Here is a 19,176-nt window from a genome sequence, read left to right as displayed (position 1 = left end):
GTTTGTTTTGGGGCAAGTTAAATTTGACATGCCTGATAGACGTCCACGTGGAGATGTGGGGTAGATGGCTGGATAACCAAGCCTGAGGTTCATTAGGGGAAAGGGGAACTGGAGGCAAGCTGGTCATCAGCATCTCAATGATGTGAAGGCCTGGGCCTGGATGAGAAGAACAACTCGGGAGAGAGAACAGTCAGAATGAAAACAGAATGTAGGGCTGAAGACTGGGCACTCTCACTCTTAGGCCTGGGAATGGAGTAGGAGCCCCTAATGAGGAGGCAGGAAAATCAGGAGAGTGGAGTGTTACAGAAGCCTAGAGAAGGAAATCTGCTCAAGAAGAGGAGAGAGGTCCACTAGATAGATGGCTGCCAAGTCAAGTAGGAAAACGGAGATTTGGCAAAATGGAAGTCACTGGTGACCTTGACGGGAGTGGCTTTAGTGCTGGGATGGGAACACATATTTCGTCTGCTCACAACCCCAATTCTTGGCCTTCCTGGTGGGATGCTGGGTTTGGTTTATTAGACAGCACCTTGACAGCCACATTAGCCACTGCCAAGAAGTCGAACAAGAAGTTCAAAGACAGGCTGTAAAGTTAGAGATGAGTTGCCTGCTGGTGGTCCTGGAGGAAGGTGGGTGGGGGTTGCGGGGGAAGACAACCTGTTGAAAAGTTTGGCCTACAGGGGGAGAGGGAGAGAGAGGGTAGTTTCTGGAGAAGATGGATGGAATGCAAAAATGGCATCACAAGGGGGAGGAGAGAGACTCAAGATCAACATCAGCAAAAAGCTGATGATTCCTGTGAGGTAAAGGTCAAAGATACCTCCACCCTCCAATCTTTTTACCAATTCTGACACCAGCCATCCCTCCCACTCTCTACTTTTGCTGGGTTCAATAATTCATTGCAATGGCCACACAGAACTCACAGACTACACTCATAGTTATGGGTTTTATTAGGGAAGTTAACAGGTTACAATTCAGGACCAGGAATGACTCAGGATGTAGATCAGGACAGCTTCTTCTTGGCCATGCCCTCAGGCAGGCCTCTCCTGACTCTCAGCCCCTTGGCCCCTCGGCTCTTGATCTGGCCTCTGCCCTGCTCAGGCCAGTGTTACAGCTTTTTAGCTCCACCAACAAGTGACTGGAGACACCCTACTCCACCAGCAAGCCTCTTGCCATAAGGTGCTCAGCTCTCTCACTCTGTCGGTCAGCATACCCACTGTAGCCATTTTGCTCCATGGGCCGGGAAGCCCACCAAGCCATCCTGTGCCAGTATCCTGGTTCTGCTGCTGCCATTTGTCTGCCAATGTACTCAGTTGTGCTTGCTGCTGCTTCTATCTCCTGTGTTAGACAGCTCTCTCTGTCTCCTGGGTCTAGGAGGTTCTCAGTGAAGACACCCTGGGTCCAAAGGAAGTGCTCCATTCCTGGCTCTTCTTCTGATGGTAGTGAGGTCCCCTCTCTGCTTCTGGGATTGGCTCCCTTTAAGCCTAGTGGGATGGCAAAACTGACCAATCCCCTCATTAGGGTACCATATACCTTATTTGCATGGTCCACCCCCACAAGGTTTCCACGTACCTTACTTGCATTATTAGCAGGCTGCTTAATCCCCTTGGTGGGCCACAAGCACCTTATTTGCATAGTCACACCCAATCATTTTATGGGAGTCACAAGACCATGCATGGCTAGAAGGGCCATATTAAGTAATTCACTGCACCATATGGAGGATAGGTTTAGACCAAGACCTGTTGAAGAGCTGTTGGGAAGAACCAGCAAAAGGCAGCAGCTGATGCTCTAGGGTTGAGGAGGCAGAAGTAGAGTCCATACACACTGAAGACAGCCTGAGGCAAGAGGAGAAGGGAGCAGAGAAGCAAGCAGACAGGGCACAGCCCTGCACCCAGCCAAATGGGCACAGCCCCAACTGTTACAAGAATAGCCATCCTAGGGGCTGGGCCAGCAGAGAGAAAAAGAGAGATGGCCAGACAGCCCATGCTCCATAAATACTCCAAATGTCCACACAGTGCAAGTCACTGGGATGGGTGCCAGGACTCAAAGGAACCTATCTCTGTCCTTGCCCTCGGGAATGCCTGGTTGCTTGGGGGAGAAAAACAACCAATCTAACTCCAACCCAGTACTATAGTCAACTGTGGACAGACCTTTGGGGGGCAGAGAGGGAGCAATGCCCAGCAGAGGGGGCACCGTTTGAGCTAGGCCTTAAACACGAGCAGAAGTTTGCTGGGCAAAGCAGAGACCATCTGGCAGAGAGGACAGAAGGCACAGGGGCTTGGAGATGGGAGGCAAGGGGCAGGACATGTCTATTTGAAGCAAAGGGTGGCTGGGAAGGAGGTGACCAGATGGGAAGGGTTAGGGTTAGTTTGAGGGAATCTGGACTTTATCCGGAGGGCAGTGGGGAGCCAGAGAAGATTTTAAAGAAGGGAGTGACATGGTCAAATTTGTGTTTTATATCAATCCCTCTAGCCAGAGTGTGGAGGATGAGTTGAAGAGGGTTTGTGAAAAGGCTGGGGTAGTGTCCAGCCAGAGATGGTGATGGCCTTGCCAGAGCAGCAGCCTTGGGGATGGAAAGGAGGGGGCATATTCAAGAGCTGTTTGGGAGGCAGAATGGAGACTGAGGAGAAGGTGGGGTATGAAACAGAGGGAGGTGCCCAGGACACCAGGTTTCTGTCTTGACAGCACCATCAGCAAGATCTCCAACAGGGGCTGGGAACCTCCCCCTAAGCAGACCCAAGAGGAAAGGCACAAGGTAGAGGGATGAATTCGGAGAAGGCCAACCTGCCTCCCATCCCTGGACCCTAAAGCTAGCAAAGGTCCCTGGGACAAACACGGACATGTGCGCTTTTGGTTACCCGTCGAGTTCTTAACCACTATGCCACCAGGGTTCTTGATTCTGCCTAGTTTCTGCTTTTGGTTCTGTTCCCATTGGTCTATTCCCCAGTCTGTATCTTGGTTTCCTCATCTATAGAATGGGGAGGAAGTTGGCCCAGAATCAGGATCTAGGTCGTGTTGTTGGGCCACAGAGTGCCCTAGACTAGGAGGGGCGCTTGAGAGCGCGGTGTGACATAATAGTGTACGACACTTTAGTTGCCCCAGAGAGGGGCGCTGCGTCCTCACTGATGGAGAAAGGGCGGCGCACGGAGGAAACCCTGCTCCCCACCGCCGCCGCAGGGCCCAGATTCACGTCGTGCCGTCAGGTACCTCTAGGAGTCCTGGGGGCAGATCACTTCTGTGTACTTCAACACGCAGAAACAATAAAAGTGGCTGCGCTTGAGTGAAGATTGTACCTGAACGTGTACGCGCCCCTTCGGGCGCGCGGGGACGCTCCGCTGCCAATGAGTACTTCCTCTTCAATCCTGCGCCATCCTGCTCAGGCCTTGGCCCTCCCAATCCAGATGATTGGTCTGGTTCCCGGGAGGCGCCTGCTTTGTGGGCTCCGCATCCATGTACAACGGCTCGTGGCTGGTGGCCCATAAGCAAGTGGTGTTTGTGATGCCGCAATACACTGCTTGGCGTCCTTGGCTTCTTGAGGTGCGCAGGACCGGGGGCCCGGGCGGGGCCTCCCCTGACCGCGGCTCTGGGAGGTGACCCCGACAGGGTGGAGAGGGGCGTGGCCTCTGGGGCGTGTCTGCGTGCGGGGTGAGACGAAGGCGAGGCCTGACGCCTGGTGGAAAAGGCGGGCTCTGGACGAACCCAATGGGGCGGGGCCTAACTTGAAGGAAGGAACTGCGGTTGCCGGACTGTGTCTCTGAGAGGCTGGGTAAGGCAAGGCCCAGGAGGAACCCTCCGGATCCCAACTGTCTGGGCCCGGGACACTGACTTTGAGCCACCGCGCCCAGCACGGGCGATAATCAGGCCCGTGGGAACTGGGCGCTGCTGGACCAGCTGGCGGCTCTGTTCTGGGTGCAGGAGAAGAATATCGAGGTCTTTGGCGGAGACTGGGATTGCATGACTCTGTTCGGCCAGTCCGCTGGAAGCATGTGCATCTCAGGATTGGTGAGTGCGATGCCCGGGCGGATCCATAGACACAGGCCCGCCTGTTTCCACGCGTGCAGCCTCCACTGCACAGACACGCATATGCAGACTTGCATGGACATGAACGTGCCCCTCATAGACCTGCCCTCATCCCTGCCAAGGGTACTACCCCTCACAGCCAAGGGTGTCCACTTGATTCATGGGCAGCGCATATAAGAAACCTGAGCCCTAGGGAAGGCATTGCTGAGCCTGGGGACACTCAGCGAATGCGTGGTGAGCCAGAAAGATTGCCCGGAACTTCAGCCGGCCCCCCACCCTCACTCCGAGAATCCCATCCCTTGAACAGAGCTTACCATCTGCTCCCAGAGCGGAGCTGGGGCCACAGTCCAGCCCTGAGAAGTCACGGTCCTGGGTTGCCCCTACACTTGGAAGATGGCTGACCATTCAATGAGCCTGGAGTGTGGGTAAATGTAAGGAGCCCTATCAGGGACACACGGCTAGGAAGTGAGCAGGAACCACATCACACAGGGCCTTGTGGGCCACAGTAATAATAATACTCAAACACTTGAGCACTTTCTGTGTGCCAGGCACTCTTCTAAGCTATTTTTACAGGTATTTATTCACTTAATTCCCTCAACAATCCAATGAGGTAAGTATTGTCCTCATTCAACAAATGAAGAAACTGAGGCCCAGAGAAGTTAAGCAGCTTTATCCAAAGTGCACTGAAGAGCAAGGAAGGATTTTAAGCAGGGAAGTGACATGATCAGATGTGCATTTTAGAAAGATGGCTCAGACTGCTGATCATGACTGCGTTTCAAAGAGGCAGGATCAAAGGCTTGGAGACCACGAGGAAGAGAGTGAGGTATATCCTAGAGCGGATGATGAGGGCACGTTCTAAAATAGAGGCAGGAAGAATGGAGAGTATAAGATGGTTGCAGAGTAGTGCAGGAGGCCAAATGGACTGGGGCAGCTGGGATGTGGGGATGAGAAAGAGAAAGAGAGCAGAGGAGATAGGAAAGGCCCCTGGGGCTGGGTGAATGGTGTGGGGTAAGGCACACTACCTAGATGGGGACTGGCTGGAGCAAGTTTGGGGTACATGAAGTCTGGGGTGCTCAAGGGACAGGATGGGGGGCTGGTATGTAAGGATACCCCCGGCTTGGGTAGCAGAAAGAGGCTAAGAGCCATCAGCACAGGTAACTGGGCCATGGGAGCCATGGGATGCCTCCCACCTACCCTCTACTCCAGCCCAGCAGCAAAGGGAGCTCTGTTCCCTACACCAGCAGATCCCCTCTCATAACCTCAGATCCCCTCTGGGACCCCTGAAGCCCACTGCATAGGCCAGAACATGGAGGCCCAGAGTCTAGGACTCTAATCCAGGACTCCTGACTCCCTCCCAGGTGCCTGCTCTCTCTGGGCTCCCGTAGGCCTTCTAGTCATGGCCAGAGAGGTACCCAAAATGGCCCAAGTAGCCCCCACTTGTGCATTTCACCAGTGCACCACCCTTGCAGATGGTATCACCCCTAGCTCAGGGTCTCTTCTATCAGGCCATTTCCCAGAATAACATCATGGTATTTAGAGTCTTCATCACTCCTGGCCCACTGAGGGTGGCCAAGGTGGGTGCCTCCCCTCGCCGAGGGCTCAGCAAGGAGGGACAGGCTGAGGGCAGACCTGAGCACCTTTTCTTCTCTCCAGAAAAGGTTGCCCACCTGGCAGGCTACAGCCACAACAGCACACAGATCCTGGTGAACTGCCTGAGGGCCCAATAAGGGGCAGAGCAGATGCATGTGTCCAGGAAGATGGTAGGTAGAACTTCCTTGCAGCCAGCCCCAACCGCTTCCCCAGGAGCACAGTGGGGGACTTCCTTTAACTCTGGCCTTCTCCCCTTCCCCACAGGGATTCTTACACCTGAACTTCCAGCAGGACCCTCGAGAGGTGAGCAGGACCCATTCTGTAATTCAAGTATTTATTGAACACCTGTTGTGTGCCAGGCACTCAGGATACTTGATGAACAGATCAGGTCAACATCCTTTCCCTAGTGGAGCTGATGTTCTGGTGGGGAGAGACAGTAAACGCTATTAAAAAAAAAAAAAAGAAATAAAAATTTAAAAATAAATAAAATATTTACCTTCTTAGAAGATGATAAGTAGTCCCTGGGTGACACAAATGCTTAAGTGCTGAAAGGTTTACTAACTGAAAGGTTGGTGGTTCAAACCCCATGAGAAGCACCTTGGAAATAAGGCCTGGGGATCTGCTTCTGAAAGGTCACAGCCTTGAAAACCGTATGGAGCACAGTTCTCCTCTGTTGGAATCAACTCAATGGCAACTAATAACAACAATAACGGAAGATAAGTGAATGGCAACAAATGGAGCAGGGTAAGGGGGTTGGGCATGTTGGGGTGGAATTTAAATGGATTGAACAGGGCAGGCCTCACTGAGAGGGTGACATTTAGCAAAGATTTGCATGAGGTAAGGGAGTGAGCTATGTGGATACTTTGTGACGAGCATCCCAAGTCCAGGTAGCCTGGCTGCGCCTATTGCTGGTCCCCTCTCATCCCTGCCCTCTTAGGGGTCACTGAGGTCAGCCCCAGCTTTTTCCCAGTCAGAGGGCCTATGGCTAGAGCAGCCTCTGGAAGGGAACCTGCTGGGCTGGGCACCCCAGCTGCAGGGACCCTGGGAAAATACATGCCACTTGCTTGTAGGCTGTGAGGTTCCTGAGCCCAGTGGTGGATGGTATGGTATTCCCAAACAACCCTGCGGTGCTCCTAGCCTGGGGGCAGATTGTACCTGTGCCCTACCTTCTGGGTATCAACAGCCTGGAGTTCAATTGACTCTTGCCCTATGTAAGTGAATAGGGGTACCCAGCACAGTGGGGGGCAGCAGAGGGTACCTCTTGGGCAATGCTGGGCACCAAGTCAGATCCCAGTGACACAACTGAGGATGCCCAAGTGCTGGAGCCTTGGGAGTCTCCTGCAGTCCCTGTGTGGTAGGAGCTGCCCAGGAATAGAGGGTAGAGGGTGGCCTCTTGGAGGTTTGGGGCCCCAGATCTTCAGATCATAGTTTAGATGGGCCACCCATCCTCCAGGGATCTGCTTCTGGGTCAGGGTAGATGCCGGAGCTCAGGAAGGATCCCCTAGCCCCAACTTCCACTGTGGCCCACATGGTAGTGATGGACAGGTTAGGAGCAGGAGGGCAGGCAGGGGTCGTGAGCCTTCCTGGACTGTGTGCTCTTTCTGAGAGCTCAACATTTAGATGGGCAAGAGTCTTGGGGCCTAGTGTAGCTGTCAAGACTCCCTCCTGATGTTCAGGCCTGGCCCACACCCAGGTCCTTGTCTTGTGGGCAGATCATGAAGATCCCACTAAGCCAGTGCGTAAGGAGAAAAGACACCATCACCAGACTGCTCTGGAGTACCAGCACCCTGTTGGTGAGGGGCCCAGCTCTCAGGGGTGCTCAGTGTTTGGACAGGGCTGCTCCTTTTCTAACTAGTAGCTGCTGTCTTCACAAAAGGCTCTCAGTCAGGGTAAGGGTCTCTCTTGGGGCTCCTGGGGGTAGGCATGGGATCATATGGCTGCTGGTGGGCAAAGCCCCAGGTACCCTCAGGGTCACTGCAGACACAGGGTAAGAATCAGCAGAGAGAGAGACCTTCCCAGGAAGCTCCCCTCATCCCCTCCAGGCCAAAAACTCTTAGGGGGCTGAGCTTGGGTCCAAGTCACTGGTGTGCCCACCTCTGGCCAAGCTGGCACCCCAGGCCTTTTGGTGGGTGTGGTTTCCCCACCCAGAACATTACCAAGGGGCAGACACCACTGGTAGTGGAGGAGTACATGAGTGGTATGGATAACTGGAACTGGAAGACACTGAAACCATATAATGAACGTAGCTGGGGACACAACCTTTGTGTATCCCACGCTGCTGGCCACCCACTACCACCGTGGTATGTGGAGTCCCACGAGTGTCACACTGGCCCCATCCACTCTCCAACTGTGCTGCTTACTAACTGGGTGTCCTTGGAGGAGTCACCCACCCTGTCTGCACTTTTGAGCTGGTGTAGGATCCCAAGATGTCACAGAAGTGGCAGCATGCTGTCAACTATGAGAGAGAAGGGGCTGGGCCTCAGCTGGCCCAGAGGAGGGAGCCTAGGGTGGTCAGGGAAGGGTTTCTGACTGAGACGTCAGGTTTAGGGGCCTCTTGGAGGCCCTGCCCAGGCGGACTGGGGTTTGGGGAACATGTGGGTAAGAGCTCAAAGGTGGGGCTGGAGAGGGCAGATGCTGAAGAGCCTTAAATGCAAGGCCAAGGAAGGGAGGTTCAGAAGAGGGAAGAGGAAGGCTTCCGTGATTTTTGTCACAATCCTGTGAATTAGGCTTTAGCATCCTAATTGTACCTCAGATGAGGAATTGTACCTCAGAGAGGTTGAGTGACTTGCCCAAGGTCACATAGCTAATGAGTGGTGCAAACAGGATTCAAATCTGCTTCCTTGATTCTGAAGCCCAGAGTCTTTCCTCTGCTTGATACAGGTGGGTGGAGTGTGTGGGATGGATGGGAAACCCAGGCCGAGGCTGTTCTGCAGTCTTCCTCAGTTTCTCTACTCACAGATGCTGGCCTCCCTGTCTACCTGTACGAGTTTGAGTACCACAGTGCTGGTGGCATAATTATCAAACCCCACACTGATGGGGCAGACCATGGAGATGAGATCCACTTCCTCTTTGGGAGCTCCTTCTCCAAAGGTGCTAAAACTCTGCCTGACAACCCCTCCCTCCCACCTTTGTACGCAGAGCCACCCCTCCATTGGCTCACCACAGGGAGCTGGCCAGCACCCCATCTGGGATTCTCTCCACGGAGGCAGTGGCAGAAGGAACAGGGTGGGATGTCCCCCTCTGCTGCTCTTTCCCAAGTGCCACATCCCCATTCTGCCCTCAGGCCGTTCCACAGATGAGGAGATGGCAGGCAGCCTCCAGATGATGAGATACTGAGCCAATGTTGCCTACACTGGATGAGTCTGGCCCGACACATCTGGGCAGTCTTCCTGCTGAGTGCTAGACGCCGTCAATGGCCAGCTGCCCCAGATATTTGCCCCGACATGTCCCACAGGTACTGCATTGTCAGCCCAACCAGGATACCCCCTCTCTCTCACCTTTCCCCAATCAGTCCCCAGATCCTGAATGTGTCCCTCTCTGTCCCCTGACCCACACTCTTCATTCACTCAGGCATTCAACAGTCATTCACCAGTGCTGTCTTTGTGCCCAGCCCAGTACTGGAGCTGGGATTCAAGGATGGTGCTGACATGAAGCCGGTCCTCCAGAGGCTCACCACATGAGAACATAAAATTACAATTTAGCATAATGAGAGCTGTAATGGGGGAGTGCAAGGCACTTTGACAGCATAGAAAAAAACCAAACCGGTTGCCGTCAAGTCAATTCCAACTCATAGCGACCTTTTGAGAGCATAGAGGAGAGGTCTAACCCAGCCTAGATGGGCAGAGGAGGCTTCCTAGCAGAAGTGACATCTGAGCTGAACTTTGGCTAGCCTTGTGACTTCCATATCCACATTCTCTCCTTTCTATCCATTCTCCTATGGCACTCAAGAGGTCTTCTGAAATATCACCTGGCCAAGTCACTCACCAGCTTAAAACTCTTCATAGCTCCCCTCTGCCCCCAGGATAAAGTCATAGCCCCTCAGCCTGGCATCAGAATCTTTGCAATGTCATCTCCTCTCCATCCGCTTCATGCACCCCAGGATTTTACTTAACCCTACTCTTTGTGCTTCCTCCAAAAGCCCAGGTCTTTCAGGTTTGGTTTCCAAGCCTTTGCACATTCTGTTCTTTCTGCCTGGAAGCCCTCCCCACCGTGTGCTTTCTAGCTCTTAAAGATCTGTCTAAATATCTAAATATTTAGATCTGTCTAACTATCATCTCTGTGAAGCCTTCCTGGACCCCATCTCTCAATGGGAAAGTAAATGAGGGAAGAGGGAGGGAAGGAGGTAGGGTGAAGAGAAGCATGAATAATCTGCTCTCCTTTCTCCTGAGCAGAAACCCCAATTGTGGGAACCTGTCCTACTGGCCATCCTGTGAGAAGGATGAGAAGTACCTGCAGCTGGTTGTCACCATGAGTGTAGGTGTAAAGCTTAAAGAGAAGATGGACTTTTGGATGAGGCTGCACCAGCATTAAGGAGCCAAGGAGCAAAGGCAATTCTGAGGGTGGCTATGCAAGAGGACGCCCAAGGGTTTGTCCTACCACCCAGGCTTTGGGGAGCCATGGACACATCTGTGGACAAGGGTCCTACTCACCCTTGATCTAGAACCTGCAGGGGTGCCCTACTCCAGGCCAGAGCCAGAGCCTTAGCCTTTTGTTTGGCTGCACCTTCCTTTCCAGCTTGACCTCCCATGATGCTCACCTACCTCACTGTCTCCGTCAGGTTGGACCAGGCCCTTTCCCTGTCACACTGTGCCCAGCACCCCAGCTTCAGGACAACCCCTTCCCTCCCTTCTCCAAATCCTGTCCTTCAAGGTCTCCTTGCTGCCACTTCATATGGGAAGTCCCACCCAGACTGCCACTGCCCCTATTATTGCACTCAGTTTGTCATTTACCATCCATCCTGCTCAGTCTCATGCCTGCTGATATTGGCCTTGAGGCCTTGGGTAGATTATCTGTGACATGGAGTAGAGCTTTGATAGCTTGGCATCTTCTCCTCCCCTATCATCTCCCCCAGGACTTAAAGCCTAGACACAGACTGGTCCTCAGTAAAGATGTGGTGACTTTCTCCATCTGTAAAATGGTTAGGAGAAGTGGATGGTATCTTGAGTTAAGCCCTTGGAGGGAGGGAGTGGTGCTGCCTGCTTCTTTCTGGGCTGAGCCTGTTAAGCTAAGTCAAGAAGAGCTGCAGCAAAGCTACCTAGGCTGCCAAACACTTGGCTTTATTCTTTTTTTTTTTTTTCCCCCAGGTTCATAATTTATTTTACAAATTGAGTATCACATGAAGAGTTGACATTAGCTTCTCCAGGCATGAGAACTTAAATGAGATTCAGACAATTTAGGATCTATTTATGTTGCTTTCACAGCTGGAGTTTTTTTAGGCCTTAACTTGAAGTATAGGACAAGAAAAGCAATGCCTCTATATGTGGCCAGTACACAATTCATTCTACCTGTGAGAGTATAAAGTGGAAATATTTTTTAATACCAGTGAACTGGAATTGGGTTTTATGCCTCAAACTATAGTGGTCATGAGCTAGTGGTGGCATGGTGAACCTGTTCTAGGCCTGTCTCACTCTCCCTGCATCCAAAAAAACCAAAAACCCATTGCCATCTAGTCAAGTGTCAATTTCAACTCATAGCCCTAGGGAAATCCCTGAAGGTGGGTAGCCCCCAGAGGCGGTGTGGTATTCCTGTTCTCAGGGGAGGCACAGCTTGAAGAACATCCCTGCTTCCCTCAGGGGATAGGAGACCAAAGAGTCACTCATCAGTGGGAGCCTGAGTGAGGGCTGAGGGCTCAGCTCCCTTAAGTGTGGTCCTGGGACAGCCTGTGCAGAATGCAGCAGGAGCTGAAGTTTGTCTGGGCCTAGTTCACCCCAGTGCTCACATGAGACCTCCTGCCCTGGGGTCCTCGGGTACTCATCCTGTGGCCTGCTAGCACAGTCCACAAAGGTCTGGTCCCAGGTTGGTCCCAGCCTGCGTTTGAGGGTTGCTCAGTTCCCCGCCTCCTCAGGCTCTCCCCAAAAAGTCTGGGGGGAGGGAGCTTCTCCAACAGCAGCCTGCCCAGAGGCCCTCCTCCCTCAGAACAGGAGTACAGCTGAGCAAGATCCAGGGCTCAGCCAGGCTGAGGCCAATGTGAGGATCATAGGAAACCCTAGAACCTTCTCTAAGAACCTGTATATGGAAGGTTGACAGTGAATGCCGTGGATGGTGGGGGCTGGCCCCCTGCCTCCCACAGCCCCAGGACCTGCCCCATCTGCCTAGGAAGATGTCCCTTTTCCTGTCAGCTCCTCCCGGGGTGCCCAACAGGATCAGGGCCTATTATGCCTGTCTCACCCTGCCTTCCTGGTCCCCCAATAGCTTCCCAGTCTTTTCCTAAACCCGCCAGCAGGGAACGGCTCTCAGAACTGACTGAATCTTGGTAAAGGCCCCAGAACACTTCTGTGGCTTTTGCCCGGGGTTGACTCTCCCAGGGTGCCGCGAGGACACATGTACACCTATGCCCGCGGTCTGCTGCTGGCACAGGCGGCTCTGCTGCAGAAGCAGCGTCCCCTCCTCCCCCAACATTCCCCCGCCCCCGGTGCAGCAATTACCGGCCTAGGCGGCTGGGGAAGGGCCAATTAGTGCGGGAGGTGCGGCTGCTCTGCCAAGCCCAGGCTGCCCGCAGCCCCTGAAGCGCCGCTGCCCCCGGACCCCAGGCCCCCGCTGCTCAGCAGCAGCCGCCCGCCGCCACAGCCCTCCTTGCCTGCAGACAGCGCCGGCTGCTTGGGAGCCCCGGGGGACGCGCCGTCCGGCCTCCCGCCAGCTGCAGTGATGGATCCAGCCGCCTGGCGCGGGGCCAGGGCCCGGGCGGACGCGAGGGCGCCAGGAGCCACAGCTCGTGGTGGACGAGCGGGATGGGCCTCCCTGCGAGAACTCCAACGTCCCAGACTGCCTGCGCCGCGGCGCCGCCATTAGCCGCCGTCTCGGCGGCACCGCCGAGGTGGGGCGGGGTGGCCCCGGTTTCAGGCAGGCGCTCCAGGCAGGATGGGCGCCGAGGACCCGAACTCCGGGCTCTGCCCAAGCCCTTTTGTCATCTCATGGCCCTTCTGCTTCGGGACCTCCAAGACCCTGCACAATCTTGAGTCGCCTACCTATAGGACTCTGACCCTAGCTCCCTTTAGCCCTGGCCCAGGACTCCTGTCCACTCCCAGCCCTTCCCGCCCCAGGAGCCAGTGGAGGAGGTTCTACGCTAACCATGCCTTCTACGGAGTCAGAGCCCACACCGGTCACCTCACCAACAGAGTCACTCACTGAGTGATCATTATGGATCCCCCACTGTTAATAGAGGCGTGGCTACGGAAAATAGCGCCTATGGCGGGGGAGGGGTGATGGTGGGGGTGCACTTGACACCGGCGCAAGCCCAAGTGGGGAGGGGTGCCAGACGAGGTGCGGAATGACATTCGAGGCGCCACAAATATGAAAGGAGCCTGCCAGAGGCAGCCAAACAAGAGGGCGGGAAGGCGTTTCTGCTGACAAAAGTCGCCGCTATCAACGTCTATTCATCTTGAAATTGGAGGGGGGAGGGGGGAGGCAACTAAGAAATTGCCCCTGGGCGCTCGAATGGGAGGGGAGGGGCACAACATTGAGATTGCCCCTGGGTGCATAATAACGGGCAGATTTAAGGTATGGCAGGTATGGCAGTGCCCTGGTTGCCACTTCAAAGGGGGGGGGCACTACTGAGCAGTTTCTATTAACCATTACAGTTTCCATCGCCAGCTGTGAAAGATCATTCAGCAAGTTAAAACTAATACTTTTGTATTTGAGAGCCTCAATGGGTCAAGGCAGACTGTGTGATCTTGCTCTGCTGACTGCAGAAAGAGAAGAAACAAAAAAATGACGTTGCGCACATCATAGACCAATTTTCATCAGTGAAAGCAAGGAAGGTGCAGTTGTAATTGTCATGTAGTGCCATAATGTGTTAAGATTAACAGGCCTGACTTGCATTTTTGAGCTGATATTATGGTAAAATTATCTAAACGATGGGTGTCAGATGTTTGGACAGTAAAGAGCAAGAACACTTTTATAGAGAAGCCTGAAGGTGAAAGAAGAGCCTTTCAGTAAATTAGCTGCGGTAGCAGGAAAATTCATCAAAAGCCGACAGAGGCGGCGCCTTGGCTAGTTCTTGTCTCTTGTCTAAGCAGCAGCTCTCCTGGCCTGGGGAAGGGCAGGTGGCTTTCAGGGCCTTCCAGACACCACAGACACAAGACTCCAAGACTCTGGCCCTGTTGCTGGGCCCGAGCACTTGGCAGGGCATCACCATCGATGTGCTGCTTCTGGATCACAGGACTCTCCAGTGCAAGGCCAGGCAGGGGTCTTGGGTTTTGATACAGCTGTTCCCTCTGCCGTATTATCTTGGACACTCAGCCTTTCTGATACTCTCTACTGGGAGAAATCTTGACCCTTTCCCGGCTTCTAGATGATCAATACATCCACATCACTCAGGTAGCATATCTGGGGAAAGAATACTTTTCTGAAAAGTGAGTATGTAACTACACCCAAAGAGCCCTTGTTAGTGGGGGTCTAATGTGAGAAGCAGGAAGGCAGCCTAGATGTGGAACCCAGTACTCTGGCCAGCACCACCCTCCCACAGTGCCCAAGTATCGTAGGCAGAAGAGTTGCTGCAGCGCACAACTCCAAAGGGCTCCACTTGCAGGGTTTTTAATGGGAATGAGCCCTTGGGTGTAATCTGAGCTCCATCACCTACGTCCTCTGGGCATGCCACTCACTCACACACTCACATGACACACATGCCTCAGAGAGGGCTCTGGCTGGTGACTGTTTGGTCACCATCTAACACAAAGCACCCACATTGGACAGTCTTTGCAGCCACCTCCCTCCCTCCAGTTTACCCGTGGCTGCCTTCAGCTCTGGCATAATCCTTGGTCCAGCCAGGTGAGCCATGGTCATTTGATGCTGAAAGAAGCAGGACCCTCTGGAGGGGCATTCTGGCACTGCCTGTTGTTTTTGCTGTTAGGTGCCATCAAGTTGGTTCTGACTCATAGCGACCCTATGTACAGCAGAATGAAACACTGCCCAGTCCTGCACCATCCTCACAATCATTGTTATGCTTGAGCTCATTGTTGCAGCCACTGTGTCAATCCATCTCATTGAAAGTCTCCCTCTTTTTCACTGACCCTCCACTTTACCAAGTATGACGTCCTTCTCCAGGAATTGGACCCTCCGGATAACATGTCCAAAGTATGTGAGACGAAGTCTTGCCATCTTTGCTTCTAAGGTGCATTCTGGCTGTACTTCCAAGACAGATTTGTTTGTCTTTTTGGCAGTCCGTGGTATATTCAGTATTCTTCGCCAGCACCACAGTTCAAAGACATCAATTCTTCTTCGGTCTTCCTTATTCATTGTCCAGCTGTCACATGCATATGAGGCGATTGAAAATACCATGGCTTGGGTTAGTCCTTAAGGTGACATCTTTTCTTTTTAACACTTGAAAGAAGTCTTTCGCAGCAGACTTGCCCAATACAATGCGTCCTTTGATGTCTTGAACTGCTGCTTCCATGGGTGTTGATTGTAGATCCAAGTAAAATGAAATCCTTTACAATTTCAATCTTTCCTCCGTTTATCATGATGTTGCTTATTGGTCCAGTTGTGAGGATTTTTGTTTTCTCTAAGTTGAGGTGTAATCCATACTGAAGGTTGTAGTCTTTGATCTTCATCAATAAGTGCTTCAAGTCCTCTTCACTTTCAGCAAGCAAGGTTGTGTCATCTGCATATGGCAGGTTGTTAATGAGTCTTCCTCCAATCCTGATGCCCTGTTCCTCTTCTCCACCTTCCCTGATTATTTGCTCAACACACAGATTGAATAAGTATGGTGAAAGATACAACCCTGACGCACACCTCTCCTGACTTTAAACCATGCGGTATCCCCTTGTTCTGTTTGAACGACTGCCTCCTGGTCTATGTACAGGTTCCTCGTGAGCACAATTAAGTGTTCTGGAATTCCCATTCTTTGTAATGTTATCCATAATTCATTATGATTCACACAGTCGAACGCCTTTGCATAGTCAATAAAACATGGGTAAACATCTTTCTGGCAATTCTCTGCTTTCAGCCAACATCCATCTGACATCAGCAATTATATCCCTTGTTCCACATCCTCTTCTGAATCTGGCTTGAACTTCTGGCAGTTCACTGGCTGGCTCACCTTATAAAGAGAGGCAGGCCATAGGCAGTTAGTTACCTTGTGCCGTGGGAAGACATGAGCTCCCAGGTTTGTTCTGCCAGGTTCCTCTTTCATGCCCCCTCTCAGCTCATTTTGTGGTATTTAGCCAGACCTTATGTGAACTCAAATTGTTATCCAGAGCTTCTTGGCTATCAACACCTACAGCTGGCTTCTGATACAAAGTACGGGGTTGTGCAAATCCTGGAATTCCAGAGTTGGAAGGAATCTTAAAGGTTGTCACAGCTACTGTCCTTTGAAAGCTTGTCACTTTGTGCCAGACTCTAACCTAGGCACTTTCTGATATTTTTGCCAGTGCAGTACATTCATTCCTTTTCCTGTGACATCACACTGTCCACAGTGATTCACAGTATCACAGTTCAAAGATAAACAGGTGACCCAAACTTGGCCTATTAAAGACAATCTCAAGATCTTTGTGGGAATATCAGGAAAGAGTAGTTCTCAACTCACTGGTAGAATGGCCACCACTTGAGGGTGAGTCAGTATGTGAATGATGCTAAGCAGAGGCATAGCTAAGGTATGGCAGGTAGGGCATGTGCCCTGGGAGCCGCTTGAGGAGGGGCACTAAGAAGCAGTTTCTATTGGCCATCCCAGGTTTCCATCACCAGCTGTGAGAAATCATCAAGCAATTTAAAACTAATTGCCATAGGCACTAATTTCTGTAGATAGGCACCTGAGGCTAAGACGGGGGGGGGCGGGGGGGAACGGAACCAAGAGACAGAGAGACAAAGATTCCTGGTGTCCATGGTTAAACACCTTAATCTAGCCGTGTCTGAACAAGAGTTAAGTGCTCAGCTGCTAACCAAAAGATTGGTGGTTCAAACCCACCCAGGGGCTCCACAGGAGAAAGATCTTGCAAACTGCTCCCATAAAGATTACAGCGTAGAAAACCCCATGGGGCAGTTCTACTCTGTCACATGGGGTCACTATGAGTCAAAAGTCAACTCAATGGCACTCAACAGCAACAGAAGTCAGTTAAACACCTGGACTTTTCATTTAAACAAGCTAACACATATCCTTTTTTTGTATAAGTAATTTTGAGTTGGGGTTCTATCACTTGCAACCTAAACAGTCCTGACAGATACAAGTAAATGTCTATGCTCTCAATTATGCATGAGAAAATTGAGCAACCAACCAACTCTGTGATCTTAGGCAAGTCAATAAAGCTCTCTGACATCAGTTTCCTCTAACAGAAAGTGAAGCGACTGCATTTCTTCAACTTTAGGGCTCCTTTGCTCTTTAGGGATCTCTCTCTCTCTGTGTCTACCTGGTCATATGCCCTGAATGAATCAGTCATGTATTCTGAGTCTCATTTTCCTCAGCAACAAAACAGCACAGTAATTCCTTCCCTCTTTACCTTGAAGGAGTTTGGGAGGATCTAGTGAGAGCATTTGGGAAATTGCTTTGTAAGCTGGAATGTACTGAACAAATTTTATACAGTGTTCATATTTTGCAAATGAGAATCTCAGAGATATGTCCCAAAATGGCTCATACCTCTTCCAAAACAATTTTTAAACGGCTTTTTTTTTTTAAAAAAAAAAAAAACTTAAGTTCTTAAAATGCATTTACAAAGTAGCTTCCCCACAGCATCTCATTGGACAGGATGTAGCACTCAGGCCAGACCGAGGTAGAATAAGGGAAATTGTGCTGGCTGAAGTTCTCGGGGGAATGATTTTGTCACTGTCACAGGCTGAGTTCTCTAAGAAGTTTTGCTTGCAGGGTGTTTATCAAGGAGCGTCCTTGGGATCCAAACCTGCTGATGGGAGAGGAACGAATCAGAACTGGGTAGGGAGAGAAGTCAAGCTACACCTCAGGCCCAACAACAGCCTCAGCTGACCAGACAGGTTGCTCTGGAGCTAATGTGGCCCATTACTGCTGCCCTGCCAGCCTTTATACCCCCGCCTTGATCAATCTTTGTATGTGAGCTGTCCTAGGAAGGGAAAGACCTTCAGATGGCTCACTGCAGCTGAAGGAATCCCTGAAAGGGCTGTGAACACTCCCAGCTGCTGGGGTAACAAGTTCTTCACTGAAGGGAGAACTGGACGGCACATCTCTATGTCCGTCTCAGTCACCAACACTACCTAAGCTGCAAAGCATGCTTGGGGCACCCCTTGGCTGGAGAGAGCAAGATGAAGTTAGCGTAGGGTGGGGTTGGAGAAGTTATAAGACTGGGTATCTTTCTTTGAGGATGCTGGGTCCACTCTCCAGGGCAGGCATTGGGGAGGGGACACTGTGGGGCTGCCACTCTGCCCAGCACAGCTGAGAAAGTCTTCTCAGAGTCTTCTGAACCCACATTTAATGAAAAACTATGAATTTGCCTGGCAGAGAAATGAGAGGGAGGCAAGCTTGACAGAGTAAGCTTGCCAGGGCTAGAACAGACCAGAGTTGAACTCTTTGCCCATTTACTCAGAAGTGTCATCAAGAGGAACAGACTATTATCTACTTTAGTAACTGTCCCTCTTGTGTTCCTAAAGGAGAGGTAGGCTGGTGAGGTAGCCAGTGTATCAAGGTGTCATCAGCAGGGAGACCAAAGGAGAAAAGGTAAAAGAAAATGCATTTGGATTCAGAAGTCAATAATAAGCCAGAAGTAAGTGTTAAATTATTCAACCTCCTTTATCGATCCATAGATTTCTATCTGCAGGTCTTGGTTTATTCTTGGTTGGCATTTCCTGTGTCTGAGACACTGAGAAAAGAAACGAAAGAAAGGAGGGTACAGACTTTTAAGACTTAGGAAAAGAGGAAAGGCAGTGCCAAAGAGAAACTTGGCAACATGTATCAGGAACCTTAAAATACCCATAACTTTTGGCCTAGTGATTCTATTTCTGGAAAATGATCCTAAAATCACTATCAAGACTTTTAAGTAAAAGCCTTAAACACGACAATTTTCACAGCAGCTTTTTTTGTAACAATGAATAATAGGAAACAACCTAAATGCCCAGCAATAGGTGATCAACCAAGTAGTGGTGCTGCTAGAAGATGCATTAGGAGTTTTAAATGATAATAAAGGAAAATACTTATGCCACAGGTTAGGTGATAACAGAGTATCCAAAACTGCATGTATAGAATGTCATGTTGTCGTTGCTAGCTGCTGTTGAGTCTGCCCCTGACTCATGGCAACCCCATACACAATGGAAAAAAACATTGCCCAGTCCTGCACCATCCCCATGATCAGTTGTGGATTGGACCTCTGTGATCCAGAGGGTTTCCACTGGCTGATATTTGGAAGGAGATCACCAGGTTTTTCTTCCTAGCCCATCTTAGTCTGGAAGCTCTGGTGAAAC

The 19,176-nt window shown here is 51.4% G+C and overlaps 1 protein-coding gene across 1 annotated transcript; it reads left to right on the top strand.

The window, feature by feature from the left end:
- Window positions 1-729: 729 nt before the first annotated feature.
- Window positions 730-10,899, top strand: CES4A (carboxylesterase 4A). The gene is given in 17 exon segments (XM_023726773.1): window positions 730-797; window positions 2,680-2,749; window positions 3,208-3,283; window positions 3,286-3,339; window positions 3,401-3,507; window positions 3,509-3,531; window positions 3,840-3,996; window positions 5,484-5,592; window positions 5,668-5,774; window positions 5,869-5,907; window positions 6,675-6,815; window positions 7,317-7,397; window positions 7,753-7,832; window positions 7,834-7,904; window positions 8,563-8,694; window positions 8,888-8,969; window positions 9,996-10,899. Coding segments are annotated over 17 exon segments (1,536 nt in total). The 3' UTR covers window positions 10,135-10,899.
- Window positions 10,900-19,176: the final 8,277 nt, after the last annotated feature.

This window comes from Trichechus manatus, unplaced genomic scaffold, assembly GCF_000243295.1.
Source record: "Trichechus manatus latirostris isolate Lorelei unplaced genomic scaffold, TriManLat1.0 scaffold00014, whole genome shotgun sequence".
NCBI lineage: Eukaryota > Metazoa > Chordata > Mammalia > Sirenia > Trichechidae > Trichechus > Trichechus manatus.
This window is presented reverse-complemented; position numbering and strand designations above follow the sequence as displayed.